General features: G+C 42.4%; 1 protein-coding gene across 1 annotated transcript in view; it reads right to left on the minus strand.

The window, feature by feature from the left end:
• The window catches only part of LOC137334494 (leucine-rich repeat-containing G-protein coupled receptor 4-like), a 134619-nt gene that overhangs the window by 25102 nt on the left and 93093 nt on the right, over nucleotides 1-16424 (minus strand). The window contains exons 7-8 of the mRNA XM_067999207.1: nucleotides 11251-11322; nucleotides 9291-9365 (exon numbers count right to left, since the gene is read on the minus strand). Of these exons, the coding sequence (XP_067855308.1) occupies nucleotides 9291-9365; nucleotides 11251-11322 (147 nt within the window). The remainder of the gene's footprint in view (nucleotides 1-9290; nucleotides 9366-11250; nucleotides 11323-16424) is intronic.

Below are 16424 nucleotides of genomic sequence, written 5' to 3' on the forward strand. Positions count from 1 at the left end.
ACTTATCTACTTTAAGTACAGTTAGCCTTTCAAGTACCTTTTCTTTATCAATTTTTAGCCCATCCCGTATCTCAACTATATCTTCCTTTACTGAGACTCTGGCAGCATCTTCTTCCTTGGTAAAGACAGATGCAAAGTACTCATTTAGTACCTCAGCTATCCCCTCTGCTTCCATGCGTAGATCTCTTTTATGGTCCCTAATCAGCCCCACCCCTCCTCTTACTGTTTACATGCCTGTAGAAGAGTTTTGGATTCCCTTTTATGTTGGCCGTTAGTCTATTCTCATGCTCTCTCTCTGCCCCTCTTATTTCCTTTTTCACTTCCCCTCTAAACTTTCTCTATTCTGCCTGGTTCTTACTTGTGTTATCAACTTGGCAAATGTCATACGGCCCTTTTTTTCATCTTATTCACTATCTCTTTTGTCATCCAGGCAGCTCTGGCTTTAGTTGCCCTTTCTTTGTGCCTCGTGGGAATGTGCCTAGACTGTACCCGAACCATCTCCTCCTTAAAGGTCGCCCACTGTTCAAATACAGTTTTGCCTGCCAATCTTTGATTCCAATTTACACAGGCCAGATCTGTTCTCATCCCACTGAAATTGGCCCTCCTCCAATTGAGTATTTTTACTCTCTGTCTTTTTCCATAGCTATTCTAAACCTTATGATAGTATGATTGCTGCTTCCCCACTGACACTTGCTCCACTTGGCCCACCTCATTCCCTAGAACCAAGTCCAGCAATGTCTCCTTCCTTGTTGGGCTGGAAACATACTGGTTAAGAAAGTTATCGTGAACACATTTCAAAAAAATTCCTCCCCCTCTTTGCCCCTTGTATTATTATTGTTATCCTAGTCTATATTAGGATAGTTGAAGTCCCCAGTTATCACTACTCTATAGCTTTTGCAGCTCTCTGTAATTCCCTGCAAATTTGCTCCTCTATATTCTTCGCAATAGTTGGTGGTCTATAGAATACACCCAGTTATGATAAATTTGCACAAGTTAATAGTTAGCCTACAGTTGGAGTACTACATGCAATTTTTGATGCCCCAATATAGAAAGAACATAAAGGTCATAAAGATTGTAAAGCATAGATTCATGAGGCTGATACCAGGGATGGGAAACTACAGTTAGGAGAAATTTGAAGTATTGGGCTTACTTCCAATGGAACAGATAAAGAGATTTAATATGAAGAGTTTTGATTGAATGAATAGGGAAAGACTATTTGTGGAAAATTTGAGCACTATTCTAGTTGAGGAATCAGTGAAGAAGGATCATCAAGTTAAAATTGCCAACTAAGAGAGCAAGAAGAGAGATTAGGAGAAATTTATTTACCCAGGGAGTAGTTGAGGCAGATCTTTGTATCTTTTAAAGGAAAGTAGATAAACATTTAAAGCCAATAAAGTGTTATGGAAACTGTTATGGAAAGATAACAGAGTAGTGCGATTATTTTGGTGATTCTCTAGCAAAGATCTGGTACAGACACAATGGTCCAATTGGCCTCCTGTGCTGAAAATTTATCTGATTCTACATGATAAGGGGTCATATAAATGTAAGTCTTTCTTTTCTTCTCTTTTATTCTTCACGCAGTCTTTTCTTCTACTTTAGGCTCTCCAACCTGTATGTATTGTTCTCTGTAAGCATTTCACTCTATAAACTTGCGCAAGATGTTAAATGTCAGTCTACTGGTGAATTAGATTAGCTAACAGAACAACTTCCAATATTTTGTGTCAATTTTTTCATGACACCCTCCCACCTAAGCTCCTTTATTGGATGTCAACCAAATTAGAATAGCATGGAGCGGGAACTGAATGGGCAGCAGGAGTAAAACCTGGACCTGAACTGGTGGCCATGAGGTGCAACAACTCTTGTAAATGTTCTATCATTATTCAATATATAACTTAATTATTCAGTCTACACACATCGCCATTAGAAAGAACGGTCTTCTGGAATAAAACAATTGCTTCTCTCAGCTAAAATATTTCACTTGAAATATTTATTCTGAACAGCCTTCAGATTACCAGGAGGAACTGAAGAACGCTGAACAATCTACATCTCTACAAAATTAAGGGGAGATTCTCCACTCCAATATACCAGAAGCACAAATGCACCAAGCAGAGATCAGACACCGAGTCCGAGCATTAGAAATGTGCTGGGAGCACACATCCTATTGTTTTCCGACCCAGTAGCACTGGAGGCTCAAGGTGCTCATGCTTCTGCAGTGCGCAAACCTAATTAAAGATCACAAAAATATGTGAATGAGAGTGGGGCTTCCCTGCCCCACATTTTCTGCTGGTTTGTTCCAACAGGGCAATGTCATTGCGAGACGCCTGTACATAACCGGCACCCTTATACTGCAGACCAGCAAGTCTGTTTTCAAGAGTTGTTAAAGTTGTACACCGGGCATTTCTTCAGGGGTTCACCAGATTGGCCGCTTTAACTTCAGCGAAATATCAGCGGAAACCCCGTTTATGCATCTATTGGGGTTTCTGCCAACCTCCCTGAGGAAGCTTGTGATGGTAATGTCTGGCTATTGCAAGTGACAGAGCAATAGCCTTTTTCGACTTTTAGGTTAGTTATTGTTACCTTGCTTTTGCTTTCATTCGTTTTTGTCAGTTTTTGGTTTCCTGCTGATCTTTGTCTTTTTTTTGATTATGCACCTACTGATCTGGTCAGTTGCTTCTGCCAAGGAACAGATCCCATAGCATAGGATGGGCTTAGCTAGTAAGGCTGGCATTTATTGCCCATCCCTTTGTGGCCAGAGAAGGTGGTGGTTGGCCTTGTTCTTGAACCGCTGCAATACATAAGGTGAAGGATCTCCAACTATGCAGTTACGTAGGATGTTCCAGAATTTTGACCCAGCAACGATGAAGGAACGGCAATATAAGTCTAAGTCAGGATAGTGTGTGACTTGAAGGTGAAGGAACTCCCATGCACCTGCTGCTCTTATCCTGCTAGGTAGGTAGTGGAGGTCGCAGAGTTGGGAGGTGCTGCTGAAGAAGCAGTGGCAAATTGTCGTAGTGCATCCTGTAGATAGTACACACTATAGCCACGGCACGTCGGTGGTGGAGGAGATGGGTAATTAGGTTAGTGGATGAAGTGCCAAACAAGTAGACTGCTTTGTTCTAGATGTTGTCGAGCTTCTTGCATATTAAAGCAGCTACACCCATCCAGACAAGTGGAGAGTGATTCATCATACTCCAGACTTGTGCCTACTGAGTGGTAGAGAGGCTTTTGGAAGTTTTGAAGTGGCCCATTTGCTGAAGAATACCCAGCCTCTGACCTGGTCTAAGAATTACAGTTTTTACATGTCTGGTTCAGTTGAGTTTCTGGTCAATGGTGAACCCCAGGATGTTGATGGTGCGGGACTCAGCAATGGTAATACCACTGAATGTCAAGGGGATGGGGTTAAGCTCTCTCTTGTTGGAGATGGTCATTGCCTGACACTTGTGTGGTGCAAATGTTACTTGTCACTTATTAGCCCAAGCCTGGATGTTGTCCCAGTGTTGCTGCGTGCAAATTCTGAATGGAGCTGAACGCTATGCAATCATCAGCGAACAGCCCCACTTCTGAACTTATAATGGAGGGAATGTCATTAACGAAGCAGCCAAAGATAGTTGAGCCTAGGACACTGCCCTGAGGAACACCTGCAGCAACGTCCTGGGGCTGAGATGATTGGCCTCCAATAATTACAACAATCTTCATTTGTGCCAGGTATGACTCCAGCCACTGGAGAGTTTTCCCCCTGCTCCCTATTGACCACTGATTTACTAGGGCTTCTTGGTGCCACACTCAATCAAAAACTACCTTGATTTCAAGGATAGTTACTCTCATCTCTGGAATTCAGCTCGTATCCAGCTTTGGACCAAGGCTGTAATGGGTCTGAAACCGAGTGGTCCTGGCAGAACCCAAACTGAATGTTGGTAAGCAGGTTATTGGTGCGTAATTGCCACTTGGTAGCACTGTTGACGATTCCTTCCATCACTTTGCTGATGATTGGGATAAGGTTGATAGGGTGATAATTGGCTGGGTTAGATTTGTCCTGCTTTTTGTGGACAGGATATACGTGGGCAATTTTCCATTGGTAGCTACCAGTGTTGTAGCTATACTGGAACACCTTGTATGACTAGTTCTGGAACACAGGTCTTGAGCACTACAGCCAGGATATTGTTAGGGCTCGTAGCCTTTGCTGTGTCCAGTGCAGTCAGTCGTTTTTTTGAAATCACATGGAGTGAATCGAATTGGCTGAGACTGGCATCTGTAATGTTGGGGTCTTCAGGAGGAGGCTGCAAAGGATCATCCACTCAGCAATTCTGGCTTTAGAAGATGGTAAATGCTTTAGCCTTGTCATTTGCACGCACAAGCTCCGCTCTGCAATCGTTGAGGATCTAGATGTTCATGGAACCTCCTCCTTCCATTAGTTGTTTAATTGTCTACCACTATTCACGACTGGATGTAGTAAGGCTGCAGAGCGTTGTCCTGATCAGTTGGTTGTGGGATTGCTTAGCTCTGTCTATAGCATTCTGCTTCCATTGTTTAGCATGCATACAGGCCTATGTTGTAGCTTCACCAGGTTGGCACCTCACTTTCAGGTGCAGCTCCCAGTATGTTCTTTTGCACTCAATGAACCAGGGTTGGTCATCTGGCTTGAATATGATGGAGTGAGGGATAAGCCAGGCCATGATGTTACAGATTGTGGTGGTATACAATTCTGCTGCTGATGATGACCCCCCATTGATGCCCAGCTTTGAGCTGCTAGATCTGTTCTTAATCTATCCTACTTAGAATATGACACAATGTGAAGATGGGACTTGAGAATACCTCTTTCCCTCAGGGAGCTAGAGGATGAGGAAGAGTTATGACACATGCCTGCATTGGAGGAGGACTCAGCTGACCTGCTCCTCCCCAAAGAGACAGGTGTAGAGACAACACCAAAAAATGCATGGCAGTAACTTAAATGATAATCTGGAAATTTAGCCCAAATAAATGGTCAATGTCCTGCGATGCCCACCAATCACAGAAGGCTTCAAGCAAACCGGTGGACACCAGGTGGTCATACTCCATGGTCAGGCAGTAACACTATTGAGTGTCAAGGAGAATGAGATGGGGAGTTTCTTATATTTGTAACAAATCCATTTTACACAGAGCCTCAAGATTTCCAGTGCTGTGGTTGAACTGCCACATGGCAGTATGAATCCTTGACATCTATCAGGAATGTTTTCAAGAGTCAAACAACCTAAGCTGTTTCCTCTGATCTTTGGAAATCCCAACTTAAGTTTAAGATCAACTGTACGCTTTCCCTCCCCCAAGAAACTAAATAATGAATTTCCAGTGATCCATAAACGACTGAGAACAGTTTACTACTTTGGTCATCTTTATCATCAAAATGAAATTGGAGAAATGTTATCATTGTTGAGAGGATGAGGAAAAACTGCCACGTAAATGGGCTTACTCTGGGCATCTTGTAGAGGGTCTGTGAATGGTGCTCCTGTCAATTCTATCACAGATTAAATCTATATGACTCTGCTTTGATAAACCTGCCCATTGTATTTGGTAGCTGGGGTGCAAATTGTAAAAAATGTCTTCACTTCACGAATCCAGCTGCCTATGCTTCTTCTCTAAGAGGAATAATGTTCTTTTACTGGACATACTGCTCAAACTGAATAGCCACAGTGAAGGACTGAATACTTTTAGTTGCTTATAAACTTTATTTGCTGAGATTCACAGTACACCCAATGCATCTCTCATACATATCCACACCCACCCCCCCAAGCCTACTCCCAAATATATGGGAGCCAGTGCAAAAAGCAGATTACCTCTCGAGGTCTTGAATCATGTTTGCCTCAGTTCTTGAACCACAGTGTGACTTCAAGAATATGGCTGAAATTATATTTGGAGAATGTATGCAAATAATATCCTGCAGCTTTTCTCGTTTTCCAGTGCAGTGTAACTAATGCTGCTAAAGTAGAAATTCCCCCACTTGTAGGTTTACTCTCCAGGGTAGATTTTCCAAGTCCTCACCAGTGGCAAGGTACCTCACCAACTGCTAGCATTTATTGGAAAATCTATCGTCAACAGACCATAATTTTCTGATACATGCTGGTGATAGACAAGGACTCATAAAATATACCCTTTGATGTTTTATGATATTTTACCAGCTAGCGAATTTGTTACGGATTCTCCATAATTTATTTAACATTATATGTTGGTTCGTGATGAAATAGCCATCTTTAAACTATATGAAAGCTGATGCATCTGAAGGCTATGAGGGTTTAGTACAATCTGGGTAAAACAAATTACCCTGCAAACAGTCTTAGGAGTGCATTCTACAATTAAGGCTAGGTGGAAAAATTAGACTTGTGCCGAAAAGGCAAGTTGGCAAAGAAATTGCTTCCGCACTGTTCCCTGCCAGCCCGAGCAAAATTCAGCATTGGACCTCATTTGAATGAAACACGTGATCTGTGGGTGCAAATTGGGCATCCCGATGCAGTTCACTGGTCGGGGCCTGATGAATTCTGGCTGGCTTCAGTACCGAGCCGACCTGCAGTTAGGTCCTGGGGGAGGATGCAAAGTGGAGGCTGGCAAGCCCGGGCCATCAGTGGCCCGTAGTATTTTTGTGGAACCAGAAGGAACACTCCTTCTAGCTCCAAATAAATGTAGACTTTAAAAAGGTTTGTGCTCATGTCCTGAGCGGCCTTCTGCAGTCCCATTAAAGATCGCTGAATGGGCCACTCGAGACCTGGTACAACTAGGCAGAGACTGTATGGTGCATCGGGGTCCTACAACCAGCGTTAGGAACCATTTGCATATGCAAGGCTCCTAATGCCTGTTTCAGGCAGGTGCCCGCTTTTAATATGGTGACCAGCACACTTATAGGGCAGATAGGGTGGGAGAGGTCACGACCAAAATTTGTCCCCCTGTCCTTCATTTTATGCCTAAGAAACGGGCAAAACAGAGTTAAATTGCTCTTCCTAGGTGTGCAGAGAAGTAGTTAGAAATTTGATATAAGTACACTTTAACTGATCCAACTGAAACCTGAAGCTTACAAGGCATCTAACAAACACAGCGACCAGAAATAGCATTGTCTTCTATGATAAAGAAGGGTGATTTGTATGCTGTCGATTGTAAATCATGGGATTATTTTAACCCCACAAGAACGGGTGGGTTGGGGGCAGGTGGGAGGTTAAAATAACAGCTTTTTAGAGCGGGACTGCATCCCGGCTCCAACTCACCCACTTCTGAGTTTAACCTAGGCAGATTTGTGTGTGTGAGCACAGCAGACACCAGGAAGTCCCGATCCCCCTTAAAGCCGGCAGGCCAATACTTAAAAGGGCAATGTACCTCATTGAGCTACTTGAGGTACTTAATATTTTGTGTATTGGTCACTCAAAATTAATTTAACCTTACCTGTTCAGGTTTCCCATCGCTTCCGATTCACGTCAGGTGAAAGCAGGCGGGAAGGGCCGAATCCACGAGTTCCTTTATTGTACTATTTGTGAGCCCGGATGAGCAGGAGTGCTTCATCCAGGCCCAACAAGCTCACCTGGCCGACAGGACCCCTGCAATCGGCCGACCCTCCCAACTCCCCAATCTCTGATGCTAGCTGGATCCCCCGATGTCGTCCCTTGCTGAGCCCCCCACCCCGATCCCCAATGCTGGCTGACACACCCTCCCCCCCCACGATGTCCGATGCTGGCTGACCCGCCCGATGTCCGATGTTGGCTGACCCCACGCCAGCCCCCCACCACCGATCCCCGATGCAGGCTGACCCGCCATATGTTGTCCGCGTCCCCCCACCCCTCCGATTTTTTTCCAAGCCCGATAATCTTTCTCTCCCTCCCCTTCCCTTTCTGATTTGCAGCTCCTTTCACTGCCACACTGCCAACGGGCAATCAGCCTGTCAATCGGGCTGCCTGGTGCGTGGAAAACCCGGAAGCTCAAATACTCACCTTCAATTGAGTTGCGATTGCAGATTGCGATGGACTCAATTTGCTTCTGGGTTCCCCATGCGAATATCTGGTCACATAGGGTACCCGGCTTCGAGTAAAAGTTATGCCCCATATAACTAGGGCAGTGGAATTTGCACTTATTTAATGAAGCCAACAAATAAGTAATAAACAGAGAACGAGGGATGAAAAATTGTAGCTGCACTAAAAATACAGATATCAGCTTTTATACAGTATGCTGTAAATATGGCCAATTATAACCCACGACCTCTTGAGCAACATCTTTTCAGTAGTATGATAATAGTAATATATACGAACAGACCAATATGCAGAGTGCATCAGTGTGTCTTAAATTTTTAATTGATTCTAACTTTTTGGGCATGATTTTATCGAGGTGGGGGGTGGTGGAATTCCTGGCGGGAAATCCAGAAGTACGGGTTTCCCAGACATCCTTACGATTTTGATGTAAAGATATCATTAATTTTTTTTTGACTGTTTCCTGCCCGACAGGCCGGATTGACAGGCTGGTTTCAGTTGGACCGGAGAAGAGGAAGGAAGAGGACGTTAACAGTAAGTGTTAGATGGGGGCGGGTCATCGGGAGGGCTCAGTCATCGGGGGGTCAGTCACGGGGGGAAGGTGGCGCTCAGTCATCGGGGGGGCGGGGTTGGAGATTGAGGGGGTGGTCATTGCAGGTAGGCTTGTTGGGCCTGGGGGAAGCACTCCCACTCCTCCAGGTCCACAAGCTGTGCTATAAAGGCACTTACCTGCAGTTTAGGGCCTTCTCGCCTCCTCTCATGTAGTGTGAAGTAGAAGGCCTGGGAATCCCGGCCCCAGAGGTTAAAAACAAAAAAACTGTCAAAATGGAGGCCCGACGTCTCCTTGAAAGCTTTTACTGACTGATCTGCCTCCTAAGAGTGGGTTGGTCGCCCACCCCTTGTCCCGCCTCTGTGAAAACTGGAAGTGGGCAGGTTGGAGGCGGGTTGGGGTCGGGTTTTAGATTTTAAAAATTTTTTACTGCCCCCTCCCGCCCCCAACCCACCCATTTCTCCCATTTAAAATCATGCCTTTAGAGATTATAAAGTTAAAACTTGATTCCTAAAATATAGTAAAATAAAGATAATCACCATTCATCTTTGACAGTATATGGTTTGTGCACTTTTATGAAACTACTTGGCCTGTGCACTAATATTTAATAAGTTGGTATTTAGTGCCTCAAAAGCTCCCAACATGCTAATGCTGAAACATAGATAAGTTAAATATACTTGGGTGTGTATATAGTAAATATTTGATATTAATGCAGAACACAGTAAAAACATTTACTAGTAGTAATTACTGAAAACAGGTATACTTACAGGCTGACGATATTTATTGTGTTCTCTAAAATATTTTTGAGAACATCAAGAGAAATGGAAGTTGCTCGAAGGTCCCTAAAAATGAACAAATGTTATAATACTTTCAAATATATGACCAATTTTTAATACATCATAAGTAGCTTGAGAAATAGCTTATGTTTGTTCATTTTAATTTTGTATGCATGTGTGTATAAGTTACATACTCCCATATTCCCTCCTTTTTTATTATTATTTTTCCCTCCACTAATTCAGATATCCCAGGCAATGCAGCATCTGCAGCCACGAGGGAAGGTAGCAACCTGCTCCAAGACCTCCATAAATGTAACTCTGAGTGGGTGGAAGGAGGTGCATGACAGCAGTGCTAGATTAATTTGCCCTCAGCCCCACCCGACATTTTTTCTCTCCCCCATTGTCGGAAAGCGTTTGCCTTCTGTATGATGTCTCTCAATGCTACATGGCTAAAATTGGGAAATGAGAGTGGATATATGAATCTGGCTTTGATCTCTCCATGACATTGTGGGTTAGTGCTCTAACACGACATGTCACTTCAATTTTAAAGTGAAATAACTACTAAATGCAAAAACCTGTTTTTCCAAAAAATTTTTACTAGAGCCAGATGTTTAAGGAATAGCATTGTAAACATGTATACCAATTGCAAAAAACTGAATCTGTCTCATTCCTCCTTTTGCAATTTCAACACGTGGCAGGTAATGAATGCTGTTTGGCAGTCTTCCCATTCCAACATAAAATGTTACATGGGCAGAATTTTGTGCAAGGAAGATAGGAAAAATTAGACGGCAAATCAAACTAAACCGCACCTATTTATGGCTGGTTCAATGGCAGAATTGTCAAAGACCTGGAAAGTCAGGTTTAAAAATACCTACAGGGTAATTTTGACTTTGGGTGATAGTGTAAAACAGTTAATATTGATTCAGCCGCCCATTATACATCTCTCCCCATTTTCACCTCCATTGACTTCAATGGTGAGATATATACAGACAGCTGAATCGATATCATCCATTTTACACTATCACCCAAAGTCAAAATTATTCCCCTACTTCCTAATCTGAGAGCTGCCCATCAACTAACTGCTAAATAATTTACACTTTAATAATAAAAGTAAATTGAAAAAAATCTCAATAATAAAGGATTTCAATAATGCTTTACGGCAGAGAAATATAAGAACTGGTGATGGGGTACAGCACTGTGGGGAAGGTCACATTTCCCAACATGGAGAAGTCACACAAGGAGACAATTTTACAGATTTGAATTTACATAGACATACATAAGTTTGAGGCTAAATGTGTATGTCCTAATCCAACAAATAACTCAAAGTTGCTTACAAAATTATTTCTTTTTTTAAGGAGTCAATCATTTCCCTAATTTTCCACAAAGTACTGAATCATGCTGGAGTGTGGTTTAATGGGTGCCAGCCTATTGCCCTATTAGCCATTCTTCCTATGTGAGCCCAGACAGTGACTATCAGCAGACTATTCAACCTTGGGAAATATCATATCTGAACTCCATCCTGCTCTCACCAGACTTTCATACTTTCCACCATTGCTTCACGATCAGGAGCAGGAATCCTGCTTGATTTTATCTGTCCAAGCCCAGGAGCGCTGAAGCTAACTGTATTGCCTCGTACTACTAACCCAAATATAATCAGCTAACTCAGCATAGTTCAATGATAAAACATGGGATCGCTCTGCTCTGTATGGTCCAGCACTACAATCTGCAGTGCATTTATCTCCAAAGCCACAGAAGAACTTAAGAGTTCAATTTACATATTCAAAACCACAATTTAACATCTAAATGTATCAGTCAACAGGATAGCAATGAAGCACAAAACTGTAAAAACTTTTTTAAAGTAATTCACACACATATATAGAAATATAGATATTTTTAAAAATTAGCAATTTAATTATCTTGATTTTAATAATAACATCAGAAACATACTTACAAGTAGATTATTGAAGACAGATGATCAAAAGCTCCTTTACCTATTAAGCTTAAATAATTATCACTTATATTCCTAAAAAAGAGCATAAATTGTTAAATATTTCAAAAAACATGTAACTTCATGGTGTATACATTCTCCATATTCAAGGTTTATACAATCACTTTCTTTGAATTAAGTTTACTTAAAAATAATCTTTTTAATTATGGACTTAATATAAGTAATAGCTTTATTTGAAATGGATTAAAATGGCCTACTCTGTTGATTTTCCCCATCACTGCGTGTTCATATCACTTTATATTCAAGTCAACTTTGCAGTTTTCCACTGAATTCTAGCTCCACTTGGTCTCTGAATTATGTCACTTCTACATTTGGAATTCTACCCTGACATTTACACATCTTGCAAATTCACATACTGCAAATGTGTTCCGGATAAGGCTGAAGGAAAAAAAGCAGGGAAGACAAGGCCATTGTGAACTGGGGGTGAGGGGAACTGGAAGAGTGCCTCCATGAATTCAGGCAGGAGGAGCGATGGTGTGAACTGAGACGTTTGAGGGGAGAAGAGTGCCAGCATACGAGTGGAAGTGAAGAAGCATGCCAGTGTGAACAGGGAAGAGAAGGGGGAGAAGAAGAGTGCCAGCAATAACATGGTGTGGGGGGAGAAGAAAAGTATCAATGTGAGCTGGGTGGAAGGGGGGATAAGAAGAGAACTGGGAGGGAGAAGAAGAGGGCCCGTATGAACTGGGAAGGGAGGAGAAGATTGTCAACATGAATGGGGGATTGTAGGGAGAAAAAGAATGCCAAAATTAAGTGGAACGGGAAGAAAAACACCAGCATGAATTGGTAGGTTGAGGGAGAAGAAGAATGCCAATGTGGGGTGGGGGTTCAAAGGGGAGGTGAGTGTCAGCTAGAACTGGGAAGGTAGAGGTAGAAGAGTGCTGGCATGATGCAGGGAGATGGAAGGAAAGAGTGCCTCCAATTACATTGTGACACCCATATAAGCAATTTTAAACCAATTTATCAGATCTAGCAACAGCAACTAATACGTATCCACACTACTCTACAATATCTCAACAAGAGATGAAGGAAAATCTAAAAAAAATTTCATTGCTAAATTCTGCTATACAAGTAATCTGCAGCTTAAGGTATTACAAACCACTGCTCCACTGCACTTTCAGTCTAACTACATGTCACTAGCTCACGTTCATGGCTGTTTTTGAGTTGTCAGCTTTTTTGCTGCTGTGTCAGCTTTTGGGAAGTTATTGGTCAGCATTCGCTACTCTTCGAGGCTGGCATCTAAGCTGATGCCAGTTCTGCATTTTTAATAGGGACTGAGCCTTTTCATATAGAACAAATGAATCCCTATGCTTGCTGACCTACATTGGCTCACGTTCCGGCAACGCCACGATCTGAAAATTATCATCCTTGTATTCAAATCCCTTGATGGCCTCGTCCGTCCCTATCTCTGTACCCCCCTCCAGCCCTATAACCCTGCAAGATCTCTGTGCTCCTCCAATTCTGGCCTCTTACGCATTCCCGATTTCCTTCGTTCCACCATTGGTGGCCATGCCTTCAGCTGCAGCAATGATTTGTAAAGGGTAGGTCATGCCTGATGAACATATTTGAATTTTTTGACGAGGTGACTAAATTAATGGACAGGGGAATGTCTATGGATGTTGTTTATATGGACTTCCAGGAGGCATTCGATCAAGTCCCACATAAGAGACTATAAGCTAAAGGTGAAGGTCATGGAAATGAGGGCAAATTATTGAACTGGTTAGGAAATTGGCTGAGCGGCAGGAGACAAAGAGTAGGGATAATGGGTAAGTACTCAAATTGGCTGGATGTGACTAGTGGTGTCCCACAGGGATCTGTGTTTAGGCCTCAACTATTCACTATTTATTAACGACTCAGATGACGGCATAGAGAGCCACATATCCAAGTTTGCCGATGACACAAAGATAGCCAGCATTGTAAAAGCAGTGTAGATGGAAGCATAAAATTACAGAGAGATATTAATAGATTAAGTGAATGGGCAAAACTGTGGCAAATGGATTTTAATCTAGGCAAATGTGAGATTATCCACTTTGGACATAAAATGGATAGATCAGAGTACTTTCTAAAAGGTGAAAAGCTCGAAACAGTGGAGGTCCAAAGAGACTTAGGGGTCCATATACATAGATCATTAAAATGTCATGGACAGGTACAGAAAATAATCAAAAAGGCTAAAGGAATGCTGGCCTTTATATCTAGAGGACTAGATTACAAGGGGGTAGAAGTTATGCTACAGCTATACAAAGCCCTGGTTAGACCACACCTGGAATACTGTGTTCAGTTCTGGGCACTGCACCTTAGGTAGGATATATTGGTCTTGGAGGGAGTGCAGCGTAGATTTACTAGAATGATACCTCGACTCCACAGGTTAAATTATGAGGAGAGATTACAAAAACTAGGGTTGTATTTTATGGAATTTAGAAGATTAAGGGGTGATTTGATTGAAGTTTTCAAGATATTAAGGGGAACTGATAGGGTAGGTAAAGAGAAACTATTTCCACTGGTTGGAGAGTCTAGGACTAGAGGACATAGTTTAAAAATTAGAGCCAGGACTTTCAGGAGTGAAGTTAGGAAACACTTCTACACGCAAAGGGTAGGAGAAGTTTGGAACTCTCTTCCGCAAACAGCAGTTGATGCGAGCTCAATTGTTAATTTTACATCTGAGATTGATAGATTTTTGTTAACCAAAGGTATTAAGGGGCTAAGATGGGTATATGGAGTTAGGTCACAGATCAGCCATGATCTCACTGAATGGCGGAACAGGCTCCAAGGGCTAAATGGCCTACTCCTGTTCCTATGCACCTAAGTTCCTATGCAAAGGCCCTAAGCTCTGGATTTCCCTCCCTAAACCTCTCCACTTCTCTACCTCTCTCTCCTCTTTTAAGTCGCTTCTTAAAACCTACCTCTTTGACCAAGCTTTTGGTCACCTGTCCTAATAACTCTTTATGTGGCTCAGTGTCAAATTTTGTCTGATAACGTTCCTGTGAAGCGCCATAGGACCTTTTACTCTGTTAAAGGCACTATATAAATGCTATAATGTTATTGTTGTTCATGCTTGTTTGGGTCATTCAAGTTGCTTACGCTTGAATTCCAAATAGCTGCTTTCCATCAGAGAGTAAATGTGAATATCCTTTAACAATCTAGACATGTGCTGTTAGGATTGATAATGGAAGGAATGTTACCACACATGGCTTTCATGAGTCTCATATTCTGGCATCAGCCAAAACCTGCAGTTGTAGATTTTGTCACATAATCATAAAGCACACCACAGTATTTCTGGTCAAGGATTTGATGGAATAGTCAGGAGCTTAATTATAGTAAAATGATGAAATGGATATGATGTAATTTAGACATTCGTGTAATTTCCTAGTAGCTATGGCAGGTGTGCATTAGAATCATAGAATCATAGATATGTGACAGCACAGAAGGAGGCCATTCGGCCCATCGAGTCGGGTCCGGCTCTCTGCAAGAGCAATCCAGCTAGTCCTTTCCCCTTAGCCCGGCAACTTTTTTTCCTTCAAGTACTTATCCAATTCCCTTTTGAAAGCCATGATTCAATCTGCCTCCATCACCCTTTCAGGTAGTGCATTCCAGATCATAACCACACGCTGCATAAAAAAGTTTTTCCACATGTCACCTTAAATCTGTGTCCTCTGGTTCTTGACACTTCTGCCAATGGGAACAGCTTCTCTCGATCTACACTGTCTAGACCCCTCAGGATTTTGAAAACCTCTATCAAATCTCCTCTCAAACATCTCTGCTCTCAGGAGTACAACACCAGCTACCCCAGTCTATCCACGGAACTGAAGTTCCTCTTCCCCGGAACCATTCTGGTAAATTTTCTCTAAGACCTTCAAATCCTTCCTAAATTGCGGTGCCCGGAATTGGACACAATGCTCCAGTTGTGGCCGAACCAGTGTTTTATAAAGATTCATCATAACTTCCTTGCTTTTGTACTCTATGCCTCCATTCATAAAGCCCAGGATCCCGTGTGCTTTTTCAACCGCTTTCTCAACCGTCCTGCCACCTTCAGCAATTTGTGCACATATACCCCCAGGTCCCTCTGTTCCTGCACCACTTTTAAAATTGTATCCTTTAGTTTATATTGCCTCTCCTCATTCTTCCTACTAAAATCTATCACTTCGTACTTTTCTGCGTTAAATTTCATCTGCCATGTGTCTGCCCATTCCACCAGCCTATCTATGTCCTCTTGAAGTCTATCACTATCCTCCTCACTGTTCACTACACTTCCAAGTTTTGTGTCATCTGCAAATTTTGAAATTGAGCCCTGTACACCCAAGTCCAAGTCATTAATATATATCAAGAAAAGCAGTGGTCCTAGTACCGATCCCTGGTGAACACCACTGTATACCTTCCTCCAGTCCAGAAAACAACCGTTCACCACTACTCTCTGTTGCCTGTCACTTAGCCAATTTCTTATCCATGCTGCCACTGCCCCTTTTATTCCATGGGCTTCAACTTTTCTGACAAGCCTATTGTGTAGCACTTTATCAAACGCCTTTTCGAAGTCCAGATACACCACATCAACCGCATTGCCCTCAACGACCCTCTCTGTTAGCTCATCGAAAAAAACTCAATCAAGTTAGTTAAACACGATTTGCCTTTAACAAATCCGTGCTGGCTTTCCTTAATTAATACACACTTGTCCAAGTGACTGTTAATTTTATCCCAGATTATCATTTCTAAAAGTTTCCCCACCACCGAGGTTAAACTGACTGGCCTGTAGTTGCCTGGTTTATCCTTACACCCTTTTTTGAACAAGGGTGTAACATTTGTAACAAGGGTGCAATTAACATAGAAACATAGAAAATAGGAGGAGTAGGCCATTCGGCCCTTCGAGTCTGCTCCACCATTCAATATGATCATAGCTGATCCTCTATGTCAATACCATATTCCTGCTCTCTCCCCTTACCTCTTGATGCCTTTTGTGTCTAGAAATCTTCTAGCTCCATCTTAAATATATTCAGTTACTTGACCTCCACAGCCTTCTGTGGTAGAGAATTCCACAGGTTCACCATCCTTTGAGTGAAGAAATTTCTCCTCATCTCAGTCCTAAATGTCCTACCCCGTATCCTGAGACTGTAACCCCTCATTCTGGACCC

The sequence above is a fragment of the Heptranchias perlo genome, chromosome 2, assembly GCF_035084215.1.
Source record: "Heptranchias perlo isolate sHepPer1 chromosome 2, sHepPer1.hap1, whole genome shotgun sequence".
NCBI classification, from domain to species: domain Eukaryota; kingdom Metazoa; phylum Chordata; class Chondrichthyes; order Hexanchiformes; family Hexanchidae; genus Heptranchias; species Heptranchias perlo.